The sequence below is a fragment of the Bemisia tabaci genome, chromosome 2, assembly GCF_918797505.1.
Source record: "Bemisia tabaci chromosome 2, PGI_BMITA_v3".
NCBI classification, from domain to species: domain Eukaryota; kingdom Metazoa; phylum Arthropoda; class Insecta; order Hemiptera; family Aleyrodidae; genus Bemisia; species Bemisia tabaci.
The window spans coordinates 52,860,818-52,877,876 of record NC_092794.1 but is presented as its reverse complement, the minus strand read 5'-3'; the positions used below and the strand labels follow the sequence as shown (position 1 = coordinate 52,877,876).

Below are 17,059 nucleotides of genomic sequence, written 5' to 3'. Positions count from 1 at the left end.
ACTTTAAGAAGACCACCCTAAAAAGGACAAAAACCCTACGGGTTATGGGATGGTACAGGACTTTTAGATCACCCCATATATTTTCTGGATGATTAGAGATTCTTTCCTCTCAAAGGTTTCAGAGCCTTTTTTTGCAATTTAATCTACTGTGTCTTTAAATTTAAGGGCGAAGTAGAGTACCTTTATAGGGAGAGCGTGACCCGTGAGTCTCATGGAGACCTTTCAGATCCCCCCCCCCCCCCCAAAATGACGGCGATTCTTGATGAGAGTAGGTGGGAGAGATATAAGAGGCTATTCATAATTTTTCTCGAAAATAAGTATTAAATCGTAGGAAATTTGGTATCATTCGAATTTTTTTACGGTCCTGCATCCTCTTAAGATCAAGAATGTGACTTTTCTAATGCAATTTTGATCAGTTATTGTGGATTTTTATCCAGCATGGAGGTCAACGAAAGACAATGAACTCAGCTTCCATTGTCTACGTAGGCTTAAGCCAGCATCAATTACGAGCCCATATTGGATAACACGACCCTGCAACGCGCTTACAGCTTATTTTAATGACAAAGATTGTAACGAGGGACTGTTTCATTGTTATTTTAATCGGTTTCACTCCATAAAAAATATAAATTTCATTTGTCCAAAATAACCAATAAAAAAATAGCAAAAATGAAGGTTTATTGATCAGAAACCGCGAGAAAAAACAAATTTCTACAATCTTACAAGAGTACAATGCGCTTGATTCTATTATTGATCTAACTCGATCCATGCAGTTCATAGCAATTTTCATCGGTTTCACTATACATGTCCGAAAATATTGCAATCCTCGTGAACGATAAAAATCTCTCTTGGAAAATATTGTCGGGGAATCCCTGATCATTAATAATTTACCACCGAGTATTACTCTTTTGCTTCAAAATTGAAGTTGGCGACGCGTAACCGACCGGACATTTTCGATCTTTAAAGTCGCATATTTTTAAATATGATGGCAAGTTTTCACCTTTTAAACTATGAATAAGTTCAGGGTCATCATTCTTCTCAATGTATCTCCTCGGTTTTTATTAGTTTTGCCTTAGGTAGTTCATAATCTATGGCCGCACGACTATTCCTGTTATCGTCGAACTACTCATGTGTTGAATAAAAAACATGTGAAAATTCAGGGGTAGAGAGACAAAGTAGAAAATACTGATTATAAATATTATACTCGGAATCAAAAACAGACTCAGCTAGCAAACTCGCGCGTACATGTCATTAAATCAGTCAACTTAGTTGCGTTTGGTCCGGATAGGCAACTAAACTTACTGCGTGGCAAGGCGGAGAGTATCAAAAGGATTTGAAGGCGCTCCAAGCCGAAGTAGCGTTTTTGAAGTTCTTTTAACCAGAAAACTCTTACTATGTCGATACGATTTACTACAGTTTGATGCGTTACCTAACATGCATGCCGCTTGCAAATTACTGATTACCTACAAGGTATAGGAGACGAATACAAGACAAAGAAAGTTGAACCTCAAATCGCGCGACGTTGCATTTATCGTTCATCATGGAGGCGGAAAGGGGGAGAAGGCGGAGCTAGTTTCTTGCCGTGCTACGATTGATCCGTCGCGCAGCTATTTCGGTCCCCTATTTGGTTCGTGATCTTTCGTCTTTATTAAAGTGAGGCTATTTCTGACTAAAAAGTTGCAATACAAGTTTCAATTTTCTTTGCAGCTTCCTCGCCACTTAATTGCAAAAAGTTGCAAAACTTCGGAACAACATAGTAACATCTGTTCCGATAAGATGCCTTTGGTTTCAGCTTTTGGATAATAGATTTTCCAAAACTATACAGCTTCGAAAAGTTGCTGAGCTGTTTTTCTTTTCTCTCCGCTTCTCTCCGAGAGATCTGAGGGAAGTTTCATGTGCAACTGAGGACTGAAAATCATTATCACTTGTGTTTATCAGCCGGAACTACCCGAAGTAGTGAGGTGCGACGTACCTATTGATATAATTTTGTAATCGAGGTATTTTTCGGTGAAAGGGCGTTTGAGGATTGCAACGCTGCTAAGATTGTGACATTTTTTATAGTGTTTGCGGTAGATGAAATTCATTCACAGTCTACTTAATTCCTTGCAAAAACGAGAGAAAACTCATAGCAGATTCAGGAAACATTAATGGCAGAACTATCGGATAAGTTATTTACAACTACAGAACTACGTTGCACAATTTTAGCAGCATGGGAGGTCTTTATAAGTCCTTTTACCGAAAAATGCTGCAATTCAATTAGGCAAACACTTCTTTTTACCATGAAATCGCAACATTACTGCATCAATTGGCCAGGAAAAGTCGATTTTAAACAACCAATAAATGCGGGTTTTATTATGCGCAGGCAATTTGTAATGCAAAAAAATGCAACTAGTTCAATCTTATTGCAATGCATTTCAATGAGAGGAACCTCTTCAATCAGTGAATAGACATCACCCTGATACAATAGCAATATCTTTACATTGTAATTGCAATTTATTGCAATTTGTGCTATTTGGGAGAGCTGTAAATGACCGCCAGTAAAATAAAGAGTGACCTAAAAGTCCTGTATACCATCAGCACCAGCAGGCATCACTCCTGTAACTTTTGAGTAAAGTGAGATGAGGACTCGGCATTTTGCGAGTGCTTCCAGGTCAAAGGGAACCAGTGGCGTGGCGTGCTTTGCGATTGATCGACTTATCTGCTATTTAAACCTATGGGAAAGGATCGATAGATAGGGTGTTTGCGACGAACACCTTAATAATCGATACTTTACCACAGCTTCGAATTAATGGGGGAATGTCGATTTATCGATCATTTACGCCTCGCCACTGAAGGAAAAAACTTTTTAAACCCTGCAAAATTTCAGGCGGATCTATCTGAAAAGGGCTAAGAGTCTTGAGGTTTAAAGAGGTAGTGCAGGAATTTCAGATCACTCTATGAATGGCATGGCATGAAATGACATGATTATGTATGGGTAAGACAGAGAAGTATTACATGAAATCAGAATGAGCAGACCCCTCGGGCTGCCCGGTATACCTTTTGGCTCACACATGAATATAACTTCGGTGAAATGTCAGAAAAATTCTTCGTTATCTTAATCCGATGGTTATGTTTTTTGAGCTACCGAGGAGTCGAATAGTTGTTTTATATTTTTTGTTGACAGGAAGCTATACAAAGGATTTTTTTTAATTGAACTACATTTTGCAACGAGGAACAATTACTTCTGGTTCATTCACAGAAACACCTACCGACAAGGGCAATTGAATGGCACATACGTTGTTTCTAAGATGAGCCGGAATTAGAAGTTGCCTATTGTAAAATGTGGTCCACTCTCCACGCGCTGCTCATTAGTGCAGTTGCCTCAGCAGACATCACGCGTTTCTTCAAAATTTCCTTTGAAGGAAAATTCACACGCACCTTCGGGCCACTTGCATTCGATTTTCTCTCTTCGCAGAGCAAAAATGAGAAATAAAAGTGAAACAACAAACAGTGACATATTGGCCGAGTAGCTACAAGAACAGGTATCAATTGATGTTGCAAGCTCGCTCCTCTTTCCGTTTTTGAGAGAGCGCGGGTTCATATTTCGATACGGATTTTCCATTAAGTATTCTTGGGAGGGTGAAAATAGGGATTTTATTAAATAACTGCCGACATTTCTTTCATCTTTGAAATTGTATTTTGATTAATTTTTTATTAAGAATAGCTTAATATTCTCTCAAGGATCCTGCAGGCCGTCCCTCGAAGCTGTGGACGTCTCTCAGATCCTCTTGGGCCTTCGTAGGAAAACCCATGCTCCTTAGATCCCTTTGATGAGGGGTACAGTGTCCATCCATGCTTTCCTTCAAAAAATATATTCAGCTCCGCCCATGAATGCACACAGTTTAGCATTAATTAACATCATGCCACGACCACCTTTCTTTAAACACAGCGATTCGCCCGTTGATTTTAGACGTAGAGACTTCAAATTTGGACCGACCATATTAATTTTCTTGCTGATCTGTATTATTTAACAACTTGAGAGGGAATTTGTACGAGTAAATTACCCAATATGTTTGACTTTTTACTGGCTGCTGCCTTTGAGGTGCAAAGGTACTATAAAATAGGTATGTTGACACTGCGTTATGCACCTGAAGGGTCGATGAAACTTTAAATGCTTGAGAACTCTGAATTCTATTAATTTCAATAAAAATCCGAGTACTCGGATCTTTTGTTCTTGAAGAACTTTTGTTCTTGCTGAAACTAAAAGAAACCAACGGAGCCAGCCGCCGCACCTCACCTAAATAATCTTCTCAGAAATTAATAACCACCTGATGCATCACCCATGGCTGCCAATTCCAAGACAGCCTATTTTTGCTGATTGCTGATTGATGGTGATTGCTGAATGCTGATTGACGCTGATTGCTGATGACCTCAAGACCTTTTTGAAAGGGGAATGCAAACATTTTTTTCTCATGGCTATTCCTGCGTAAGGAATAGTTTTCAATTCAAAAAAATGGGTGCGTAAAATATCTTGCGGACACCTATTATAGCGTGCACCCTCCAGATACACTGGAGAAAATCATTAGATACAGGAGCTGAGAATGTTATGAACCTGTAAGTGGAATATGATTGAAATTTTTATGGTATATTTTTTGGGACATTAACGCACGATCTCACATACTAGTATCACACATGGAAATATAATGGTTTAATATTTCTGTGCAGCTAACAACGACTTTTCGATACGCGCGTTCTTTGAAAAATATCAGACGATTAGATAAAAAATACTCGCCTTTAAATCAGCTTATAGTGCTGATCGGTTCCGCTTTCCTCTTGAACAGTGTATTATTATGCAGATCTTAGGAACTCAAAAATGTTTATGTGCCTGAAGTTTAATCAGTTTCTCTTCGGAATAGATTGTTTTCGCGACGATGCCATTAGAATCATCATAAATGAGGTCAGCGCTCGCTAAGTACTGAGGTCAGGGCTCAGATCTGTTCGATGGGCAAGCGCTACTGATCCGAGAATTTACATAAAATTTTAGGTTTTCGTGTTCCTCGGTACAAATTCAAATGAAAGTAAATTAGCATTATTCATGCAACAAAAATGCGGGGCAAGGAACGTCTCTGAATCCATATATAATCCCCGAAATAGACATTACTATGAAAATAGAAAAAATTGGGCAGTTCAAGAGAGAGGGGCCTCATCCTTGGAGCACAATTTAGACGAGGCTGTTACAATTGGACATCGATATACTTTTAGAATGATGATTGCAGAGCGCATACTTTGAAATCGTCGAGAATCGACGTTTAGCTTACCTTTGGGATGTGAATGTTTAACTACATGCAGACGGATTGGAGCCAAAGATGACACAGAATCTACCGCACTTTATCCGTATTGGTAAAACTAGCGAGGGAACAACTAAATGAAACGAATTGATCGGGTGGAACCGAGTGATCGCGCGTAAAACACTCAAACTGTCCAAAATCCACACAGGAAAATGACATTTATGAAATGTATTGACCACACCACTGGAATTAACGAGGCACTGCAGCCAACTGAAGGGACCTCGAACGCACCAATACTGAGTTGGACTCTTTCCTCCTCCTCATGGCAAGCGGCTCGGACGAGGGCGGCGGGACATTCGGGTGGTTTTTTCGCGGCGATGTCCGTGGAATTTCGTGATACATGGGCGGAATACAATTCAGAGCTGTGACCCGCGGACCCGGAATGGAGGAGGAATCGGGGATGGAGCGACGCGCCGTTGTAGGACTCCTTAACTGAGTCAAGTCAAATCGATCGAGGCCGATGCGTGAAGGCGCGGGGCGCAACGCGCCGTCGCTGTCGCGGGGGTGGCGCGCGCCACAAACAAACCCCGCCAATTTTCAAAAACACCCTTCCGTCCGCGCTCCTGTCTAGAGTAGGTACCTGTGTACGGGAGAGTATTGCCATCTCTGTGCCGCTCTCTGATTGGTTCATCAGTTTTAGGCTATCGTCGAGCTCCAAAGTTGTAGGGTCCCTTGTGGGTTGCCATTAGTCTATTAGGAGCTCCTTTTGTGTGTTGGAACCACCCGTTTCCACCAGGATCGCTTCACGTTCTCTTAGTTTCCTTTATCTGTTAATTCCAATAACACTGGAAAAAAAACACATTGGATCTAGAGTCCAGACTCTTAAAAACATTGACAAGAAGAAATACTCTTGATTCAATCGGATTTTTGCTTGAATCAAAACGAAATCCGCTTAAATTAAGAGGCTTGGTTCGGTTCTTAATTTAAGCTAGATTCTGATTGAATCAAGAGTACTTTTTTCATGTCGATGTTTTTAAGAGTCTGGATTCTAGATACAGTGTGTTTTTTCTAGTAAATCAGCCCGGTGGTGAAACGAAAATGTCATTGGGGGGGGGGGGGGGGGGCATTAAAAACGCTCAATCGAGAGGTTTGCGGAGACACCCGCTGCTCCAAAAGGGGGTCTGTCCAGCGTTCCCGGGAAAATATTGAAAATTGAACCGTTTTAGAAGCAATTTTGAGATGTTCTTACCAAAAAATTGATCTAAACAAAATTGAAAAGATGCGAGAGAAATTCTTCTCAGTTCATTCACAAAATCCTTTCCATTTTCAGATGGGACGAATCAAATTTCTGGGAGTTAGACCTCTCTCCCTCCAGTTCCACATATCGACGGTGAAACTACCAAACCACGTATCTCGGTTTGCGACGTCGCAGACTTCCTGTCATACTTTATTTTTTAAATGAAAAACTACTTAACATCCAGTCTTGAAAATTTCTGTGATTTTTCCTCCTTATGCGGAGAAAATTCCGTGAAAATTTCAAGGAATGATATTGATTTGGTCTACTTCAAAAAAATAAAATGTGAGCGTAGATTTTTAAACACCGCAAACGAGATACGTGGTTTGGTAGTTTCACCGTCGATATGCATCTACGGTAGGATGTTTGACCCCTTCGATTGTTATCAGGAATGAAAAACACCCTGCAAATTCGAATACCCCAACTTTTCCACGAGTGTCAAGATTGCCAGATTGTGCCATTAAATCGAGATATTTCACATGGGTTTAAGCGGGAACTGGTGCTGATTTTTCAGCACAATCTGGCAACAATGGCAGCGAGTATTTTACCAGCGGGCATTGCATTACGACGAGCTATAAAGTGTAATCGCTCCCTTCATTGAGAATTTAAGCAGCCAACCGCATCTTAGCTCTCCAACGCAGCATTATTCCTCACACATTCAGCCTGTGAATTCAAAGTACAGTAGAGCTCATTTTTTTATATTCTCAAAGCCGTTCAAGAAACACTTCGTCCAAAAATGCTCAAACTTCCTATTAAAATAATTGTGAAAGTAATTGGTAAACTTTTAAAGAAAATCGCAGTTGTAGCATTATTGGCAATGTCTCCTGCCAAAAAGTTACTTGTAAAAAAAGTAAGTAAATTTTTGTTTTTTTACACAAATGTCACAGATTTGTGTTTGACACATGATTCTGGAAGCACAATTCTCACGTTCTCTCCGAAAATATGTTAGGTATGTCAGATACCATGTTTCAATTGGAAACTGTCTGTTCGAATTTTAGATAACACCCCTGTCAGTACGCAGAGGGTACATTATAAGTAAATTGAGCAAATTCAAGTAATTAAAGGCCGCTTTAAATTACATCAAACGAGGTAAAATTTACGTAAATCATACCCAAAATGTACATAGGATTTACGTGCTACTGACTGATTCCCTGAGCGAAATTAGGTAAAAATATTGTAATTTTAGCGATCATCTACGTATTATCTTTTTAAATAATTACGCAAATAATTAGATATTCTCCAAATCACCTCTTCTCCAAATCACCTCCTCTCCAACTAATGATGTAAAAATTACATAAAATTCTTTGTAAAAAATCTGTAATGCACGTAAAAATGTTAACATACTTATATAAGTCCTGATAAAAATTGGCGATAAGAGCTGCGTTTCAAAATATCATAGGAATTCTTATAGCCGGCTAAAAAAGGCTACAGAAAATCATATAGCTGGCTGTAGAATGCGGAGAAAATCATACGGCCGGGCTATACGAAGCGATAAAAAATTATGCAGCTGGGCTATATTTCCTGGCCCCAAGCTTTACACTTCATCGCCTGGCTGTTGCTTTTTCGCCATCGATTATAAAAGGCTATAAGAAATTGTGTAGAAATTTGTGTGCTTGCGAAATCATTAAGTTTGATACGGAACCACTTTAATATTTACAAAACACACATTATATTTTCCTTTATTACATATTTTTTTCATCAATTAAAATGAGAATAATCCATACAGGATGTGCAAAAATTTCAAAATCATGAGTTGAATAACGCTGACTCCGCCAGATTAAAGATTAGAGCCTAACACAAAGCGGAGCGGCGGCGCACTGGCGCCTACAAACCTAACAGGGATACTTCACGCATTGCGCAACGCGTGAAGTATCCCTGTTAGGTTTGTAGGCGCCAATGCGCGTTCCGCGCTGGCTGCCCGCCTGCCGCGCCGCAGCGTGCCACAGCGCTTGAAGCAAATATTTCACACCAGAGGTATTGCACAGTATCATACGAAACTGAAGGCGCTCTAATATATTAGTAATGGCAGGCATCCATCGCAATGGCAGGCATCCATCAAAAGTACGGAGCTTTCCTCGCGAAATAAATCAAGATACTACGGCCCAAAAAGAGAGCAGTATTCCAAAAACTCACCAAGTCCTAGCATCCGTAATTAGTAACGTTTAGCATACACACCTGGCCTGGCATATCGCCTGACTATTGCTTAATCGCCATCGGCTATAAAAGGCTATAAGAAATTGTTTAGCCGGCTATAGAAGTTATTGGAAATCTTACAGCCGGCTGTAGGTCTATGGTATTTTGGAACACAGATTCTACTGCCAATTTTTACCAGGGAGACTCACGTGCTACGAAATGTTTTTTCAGATAATATTTTAAAAAGCAGTGATCATGGGAAGAATTGCATATGAGTTCTACTTCAAAATCACCTGAAGAATCATTGCTTGTTACACCTGTACACTTCCGTATCACCAACCAATCATCCAAACTGGCACCTTTTCTTCGGGCAGGTGAGCTTTTGTTAACTTTTATCCTTCAAGATTGAGCGTTCAGAGGTAAGTTATCTTGTAATAATATCATGATAAAACTAATAACGTTGTTCACATGCTTCCGGTATTTTTCTTACGTAATTTTTACCACTTGTGAGAGAATTACCTGCAAATATGTATTGCAAACGGTTGCAAACATAACGTTTCCGATTAGCAGTAATATTGTCTGGCAACGTCGCAGCAACGTTCCCACAAAGTTGCTTATAGCAGCTCTTGTATTTTACAGGGATTCAAATACATGCTCATTCTTACCTTAAAATTCCACAATGGACCACTAGACTAGGTACGAATTTCAGCACTCTGATTCATGTTTCTTAACCAGAATTTTACGTAAAACACGATGCACACAACGAAAATTACCGAAATTAACTCCTAACGAAGATATTTAATGATTCTTAATGCGTGAATTCAAACCACCCGCTCATGAAAACTCAATGCTCTACGTGATTCACATCGCGCGCTAAACATTATCATGATAGTCTCTGCAATATAAAAATCTGGCAACCTCAATCTTGACGCTTTGGCTCAGTTATAGCAAATTGCTAATAGTTTGAACAACACATGATGGGAAATCAACATTGCTCGATTGGGAAGCTTGCTGAAACCGTTGTAGTGCGCGATTTGACTCACGTAGAGCTTTGAGTTTCTTGTGAGCGGGCAGTTCAAATTCCTCGTAACCAATGTGAAATAAAAACGTTAATATCTTCGTTAGGAGTTGGTTTCAGTAAATTTCGTTGCGCGAATCGTGTTCTACGTGAAATTCTGGTTAAGAAACATGTATCAGATTGCTTAAATGCGTACCTTGTCTAGTGGTCCATTGCACACAACTGCACGCAGTTGTTGCATCATATTGCACAACATTACGATCAACATGATAATTATAATCCTTTTTGGTCGTTTCAGGTTGTGAAAACTGCAATAAGAGATTAAAGATGAAAAGCTCATGCATGTAAATAAAAAAGTCCTTTAAAAAACAGCTTTGGGGGCACTCAGCAAGAGACAATGCGCAACAGAAAAATTATACGGTGCACACAATTAGTTGTAACGTCGACTCTTTTATATTCTCACTTCATTGTAATGTTTTACGCAAAATAATGTTTTAAGTAAATTATCAAATTTTGTTCAACTCCTCTTGAACTTCATTGAGTTTGTGTGTACCCGAGTATGACCTGTGCGTCTTAATAAAACTCTCATCTCTTTGGTGACTCGTGGAAGTTCGTTTTGATAAGCGTTGTTTGGGCAAGATAGCCAAAGCGCCTTCGATTTTTGTGTATGCATCACGCATATCCGGAGAGTTCGAATAATTGCATCAAGAATGCACGTCGCGCGTTGTAGGCGCTGTGCGTTGCAATCTATGCCACGGAACATTTTTTCTTCGTCGATACGTGGCACTCTTTTATTTCAAACACTTTTTTGTTCAAAACGTCAGGTTTTATCGATGTATATTTGAGATTTTTTGAATTGGGCAAGAACATTGGGAAAAAACCTGGTCGAAGCAATTTTAAATGTAACGTGAAAAATCGGGCAATTTTTGTAATATATAGTTATTATAGGCATGGCGGCCTTTTCGAATGTGTTGCACACATTTTTGGACCTCAACTGTCCGTACAGGGTGCTTGAAAAAATGTTTTCAGAGTGAAAAAAACCGCGAAAATTCGATTTTTTTACTTTTTCTCTACAATGGCGGCCAATGCACGACGGAAAACGAGAAATCCAAGGTGACCAAGTAGAAATTGACCTTCCATATAAATGATGTGAACAGTTTTACAAATTTCCAGATTTCCCTTGTAATTACGTTGATGTTTAAAGCATTTTCGAGGAGAAAAACGACAAAAATGACGGTATTTTTGACGGTTTCTGTATCATTGCGGGCATCGCGCATCCCACGACAAACAGCGAAGGAATCTCGGAGCTAAGTGAAATTTGCCCTTCCATACTAATGCTATGTTCATTCATGTGCATGTTCCTGTTCATGTTTATGTTTATGTTCATATTGAATTGTTTTTGTTCATGTTCATGTTCATGTTCATGTTCATGTTCATGTTCATGTTCAGTTTCAGTTTCATATTTAAATCTAGATCCTTGATACGTAACGACTTGATTTTTTGGACCCTTAAATTTTGGCAAGTTTGTGATAATTCAACTGCTTTACGACCTCGTTCCGCTTGGAGACTGTACATTTCAACGAGTTATTGGATTTAATCGCTCCCGTAATTAAAAATTTTGCTCCCGACCGCATCGTGGCTTGCCAACACGAAGTTATTACTCGCAGATTTGGCCTGTGAATAGGAAGTAAAGCCACATTTCCTGCTCCCTTTTTTTGTCATGAAAGTCTGGGCCAAACATTACCAAAAATGCCCGTATCTCCTCCACAAAATTGAAGGCGACAAATCAACAATTTTGCAATACTTCCTGGACTACGCACCTGTTGCACTTATTGAGTTGTTTGCCGTTTAGATCGTTGCTGTTTAGGTAGGTGTGGAGGTACTTCGCGGAATTTTACTGACACTTATAACCAAAACATTGTTTTCCGTTGCCTCATGTCGAGGTGACAATAGCGAGAACATTTATGAAATTTCTTCCAGATAATAATCACTCATTTCATTTTGTTGTTCAAAGTTGTATATCACATATTTAAAACAATGAATTTATGAAGGCAAACATCTGGAATAATTTAACCACAAGGACGTGCAAAATATCCCCTAGAAAGAGCAGCGTAGGGGTGAAAAGACTCTGTAGGTGTGGCAACTCGCGATCTTGATTGCGGTGCAAACTTTTTTATGTTTCCCTGGGATAAAATATACTCAATACTCATACAAGTTCAATGTACAAGTTTGTTTAATCTATTTTTCATTCCGCCCTGGATGTATTAAGGTATATCGACGGTGTAAGTCGGCAATCACATAACTCGTTTGCGGTGTCTGGAAATCTCCGCCTCTATGCTATTTTTTTTAAAGGAAAACAAATTGACATCATTCCTTGAAGTTTTTGCAGAATTTTCCTCGCACCGAGAAGAAAAATCACGACAGTTTTAAAGAATTACCGGTGAGATGTTTTCCGTTCAAAAAATAAAGTATGACAGGAAGTCTGCGACGTCGCAAACCGAGTTATGTGATTGCCGACTTACACCGTCGATATGTATGTATAACCATCATAATCCGTGCGCCGAATAAAGGCTCGGTGCCAGGTATGTGTATGAACTTTGTCAATTTCGTCTGAGAGTGTCCATTTTGGGCACGTGCTACAACTGCTACACCTTCTTAGGTTAACATTATACGGAGATTTCTGTGGATTACGCTCAGAGAGATTATTTATTTTGAATTTAATGAGCGAAAAGACATTCAAAGAGAACCAGGAAAAAAAAACAGTGGCCAAAATACAAAGATCACGAGTAGCAATTAGATACAAGGAGCGCTACCTACATACTCATCTCAATGAAGAAGCACTTTTACTGTGCACCTCTAATGAGTACCATAAGTTGAAGAGGCGCAAGTCGTAGAGGTTGGCCAACCCCAGGCTTGATTGTTGACCTCGTATCGAATTTTTACACAATGAGTGCACTAATACTGTTTCTAAGGAAGTAGACAATAAAAAAAACTCCGTCATATGTTTTGTGTGGATTTCAACATGTTGTATATGTCAATTGTGTCATGGATCTAAAAATATATATGTTTGTCGCTGTTTACCACTCCCTCGGGTTCTACTTCCCCTAACCGCTACTGTTCTCAGTTAAACCATAGCCCCTTGCCTTTGGAATCTCGTCTTTGAACACTCTGGATTGAATATGATCCCTCCACCCACCCTGTTATTATGCGCACCTCTACGCCCTCTCCGAAGAGAAACCCAATCCATGATATTTTTGGCGACACCAACTTGTCACCCTCCAGTAGTTGTTTTTTCGTCAAAACTTCATAAACCATGATCTGTTTTGCACCTGTCACAGGCTGTTAGCAAACGCCATTTGCAAGTGGCGTAAGTGTTAAAACTCGTCCAATTGCAATAATTCGCATCGACATACGCGTGGATCCCACGATCAAACTGTAGCTATCAAAATAGCAAGGTCACTGCGCAGTAGTTTTCGCGGGCCAATCAGTTATCAGTATGTTATCAAATTACTGCGTCCTACGGTAATTGGGGCATGGGCATGGGATAAACCACCAGTGGCGTGGCGTGCTTTGCGATGTACCGATTGATGTGCCATTTAAACCTTTGGAGAAGGATCGATAAACAGGGTGTTTGCAAGGAACACCTCAATAATCGATTCTTGACCATAGCTTTAAATGGGGAAATATCGATGATTGATCATTCACGCCTCGCCACTGAACCATCGTGGCACATCGGCATGGGCGTAGCTAGGGGGGTCCTGGGGGAGCCTGCCCCCCCCCCCCCCAGAAATCTCGTGCCCCCCCAGAAAAACGGGATCCTCCATTCCTCACCCCCCCGCTCTCTTCACCACAAGAGGGGGTCCCATGGCCCCCCCAGAGAAATTTCCTAGCTACGCCCCTGCACATCGGAACAAAATGTGACGGATCGGTATCAGTATTAGCTTGGCGTGCTTTGCGATACATCGATTGATCTTCCATTTGAACCTACGAAAAATGATCGATATACATGGCATTCGCAACGAACACCTTTAATAATCGATTCTTTACCGTAGCTTCAAATGGGCAATTATCGATAATCGATCATTCACGCCTCGCCATTAATCGGTATCTAATGATATAATGCTTAAAGTTGACGAGTACTCACCGAGAGCCGGGATTCGTGTACAGCACTAACCCTGCGGAGTCCATTCTTAACCGGTCGTCGCGGTCGGTTCTCGAAACCGGTCGACGAGTCGGACGACGCGACCGACCTCCGCTCCAACCGCGGCCTCCTCCGGATCTTCCTCCTCGCGCACTTCCCCCGATCCGGAACTCGCGGTCCACGGCCCTCCACCGACCCGGAATCTTCCTTCACGACCGATCCTTCCGACCCCAGGGAATCCGCGTCCTCGATCGACGTCGAGCTCGGCCCGAAATTCCCAGTCCCCTCCTTCGAAGACGCTGACCCAGCCTGCCGACGCTTCTCCCGCAGGATCGTCGCCAAAGCTCCTCGTTCCACAGGACGATCCGGCTTCCCGTCCGGAAGATTTGACTTCGCGTCCGGAAGATCCGGTTTCACGTCCGGAAGACCCGGTTTAACGTCCGGAAGACCCGGTTTCACGTCCGGAAGATCTGGTTCCGGTTCCTCCTCGTCAAGATCGGTGACCTTCGGATGATCGTCTACGTACCATCTGGTACACCCTCGCACTTCACCCTTCTTATCTTCTGCGCTTCCGATCGAGATTTCCGATATGGATCTCGTTAAGTCCGGCGTGACGTCAGTTTCCGCATTCGAGTCATCGGTCGAAGGAAGTATGTGAGCCGTCTCGCTCTGCGGCGCGGTTTTGCTTTTGACCTTTAACTTCCGTTCGATGATGCTCAGTTTCGCTGATTTCGGTTGCTCGGACTTTTTGAAGCGCCTGTTGCGCGGTTCGTTTTTGTCGTTGGCGAAGATGCTCGGGCGGTAGGTGTCGTATCGGATGTAGGTCTTCTTGCTCTTGCTCTCCGAGGAGGTCGACTCGTGCTCCGAGATGAGCCCGGACGCGACGTTATACACGTTCTTCCGCGGTCCGAGTCGGTTCATCAGGTACTTCTTGAAGTGCGAATGGAGGGAGTAACATTCCATCTGCTCAGGTCGTCGAGGTAGAGTCGTTAGAAAAACCCACTGTGTGAGCAGCTTCACTATGTGGCATGACGATCAGGATTCCGGAAAAATGTTGCTTCCGAATATTATTTCCGGAGTAGAAAGAATATCTCACAGAGTTCTTGCACACCATACTTAGTACTAAGTTAGTAAAAAAATGGCACGCGGTAATTGTGAAATTACTAATTGTGATCACATGAAGAGCACTGGTGAGACAACTTTATTTGCATTTTCACAGGTCAAAACACGCAAGAAAAATTGGATCAGATTGTGATGAAAAACCTCAACATCTTAGCATTACCAAAAAATTAAATCGAGATTTCGCGATTCTTCAAGCTATTGTTATTGTGTATTACGTTTGTTCGACTTAATTTAGAAATCCCGATCAACGTATCATGAGACAATAAGGCGTATGATTTCTTGACTGCTCATATTGTACCCCGAAACAGTTTTAACAGCTTTATCCGTGATCAGGTATGGAAAACATTTTGGAATGGTGATGCGCTTCTAAGTCTCACTTACACTCCACTGATTAATTAGTCACTAACTTGCAAAAAAAAAAACTTCATGGTAAGGACGGACGCGCAGGAAGAAGAAAGTATAGGAGGTTTAATCTCCTACATTTGGAGAAAATAAGTAATGAATCTAACTACGATTTTCAGGTTTTGTTCGTTCGTTCTTTTAAAAACTTCCTTCCCTGGCTTCAAGTATCACCTAGAAACTAAGCTTTTGAAACTATTTAGTCTTTTTCTTGGGATAAATTACAAACACTCACTAAGTGACCGCTGAATATCATCAAGTTTATGCTTTAAAATGTTTTTATATACAAATGAAATGTATCAGGGCTGGAGTTGGAGGCTTTTCCTGAAAAAATAAAATAAGAGCAGAAAACCATGTCTCTTCTATATTCCAAACCTGTTTTTCGCTCTACTGACGAATTCAAGTCTCCTTCTAACGGCAGATTTTGCTCAGCTCCATCACAAATTTTGAAGTTCAATCAATTTTTCTTCTTAATACTGTGAAAATTTTGAATTACGTTCTAGATTTTCCCAAAAAATAAAAAATAAAACAAGAGTGGAGATTTTGAAACGTCGCAATAGTCGCATAAACAAGGGATACGTGTATGGGTAACTTTCATCGATGATACTTTAATTGTCGGAGCATTTCGAGACGATCTCCTTGATTTTGTGAATTTCTTTGAATTTGTTTACGTGGAGCGCGCACGGAGCGAGGCGTCGCGACGCAAGGCGCGGGCGCGGGCGGGCACACGACGCAGACGATGCCGGAAAACTGAGGCAGTAGGGACCGGGGGCCTGGCGCGGGGATGAATCGAAATAAGCACACCGCCACGTATGGGGATCACAACACGCATCGACAGACGGTGACGATGACAATGACAATGACGTCGAGTGTCGTATTTGCCGACATCGAGTGTTTGAACTCCCGTTGATGAGCACCGAGGAGGGGGAGAGGTTATTAGCGCAGGTTTCAGTCGTTAGTATGTATGAGCACATATTCGAGGCAGTATTATGCACTGGGGAAAAAAAAAACACATTGGATCCAGGGTCCAGACTCTTGAAAACATTGACAAGAATATGGACTCTTGATTCAATCAGATTTAAGCTTCAATCAAAAGGAAATCCGCTCAAATTAAGAGGCTTGGTTCTTGATTTAAGCTTAAATCTGATTGAATCAAGAGTATTTTTTCTTGTCGATGTTTTTAAGAGTCTGGACTCTAAGACCCGATGTGTTTTTTTTCCAGTGTGTGTGCCTTGTCTGTGTTTATGTCTATCCATAGCTAACGCCAAAAAGTGTATCGCTGTGGAGGGTAGGGATTCGATCGACATGAATCGATGAAAAATGAAAATGTGAATCGATCGACACTGATTCGATAGACAAATTATTAAAAAACCGGTGTCGATTCGATCGACATGCATGGATCGAAAAGTTAAAACGTGAACCGACCGATGGGATTCGATCAACAACCGTGAATCAATTGACAAACCCGTGAATCGATCGACAGATCCATGAATCAATTATCGAATCTTTGAATCGATTGACAGACCTATGAATCGATCGACGGATCCGTGTATCGTTCGAGAGACCCGGGAATCGATCAAATTTTGTCGATCGAATCGTTGTCGATTGAATCACGTCGATCGGCTCACGTTTTAACTTGTCGAACGATTAAATCCACACCTTCCTTTCGCCATTGCACTGGTAAGAAT

At 41.1% G+C, this 17,059-nt stretch overlaps 1 protein-coding gene and 1 long non-coding RNA gene across 7 annotated transcripts in view; one reads left to right on the top strand and one right to left on the bottom strand.

The window, feature by feature from the left end:
* Rbp (RIM-binding protein) overlaps positions 1-16,125 on the bottom strand; it is a 74,992-nt gene extending 58,867 nt beyond the window's left edge. For 3 of the 6 annotated variants that reach the window (XM_072306610.1, XM_072306611.1, XM_072306612.1), the window contains exon 1: positions 13,854-16,124. In XM_072306610.1, coding sequence (XP_072162711.1) covers positions 13,854-14,813 — 960 coding nt within the window. In that variant the 5' untranslated portion in view covers positions 14,814-16,124. Of the gene's footprint in view, positions 1-13,853 lie in introns of all 6 variants that reach the window. The other 3 variants (XM_072306608.1, XM_072306609.1, XM_072306613.1) reach the window with 2 other exon arrangements.
* Positions 7,186-10,230, top strand: LOC109044671 (uncharacterized). The gene is made up of 3 exons (XR_002010316.2): positions 7,186-7,408; positions 8,923-9,065; positions 10,008-10,230. It is a non-coding gene; the product is annotated as an uncharacterized lncRNA (long non-coding RNA).
* Positions 16,126-17,059: the final 934 nt, after the last annotated feature.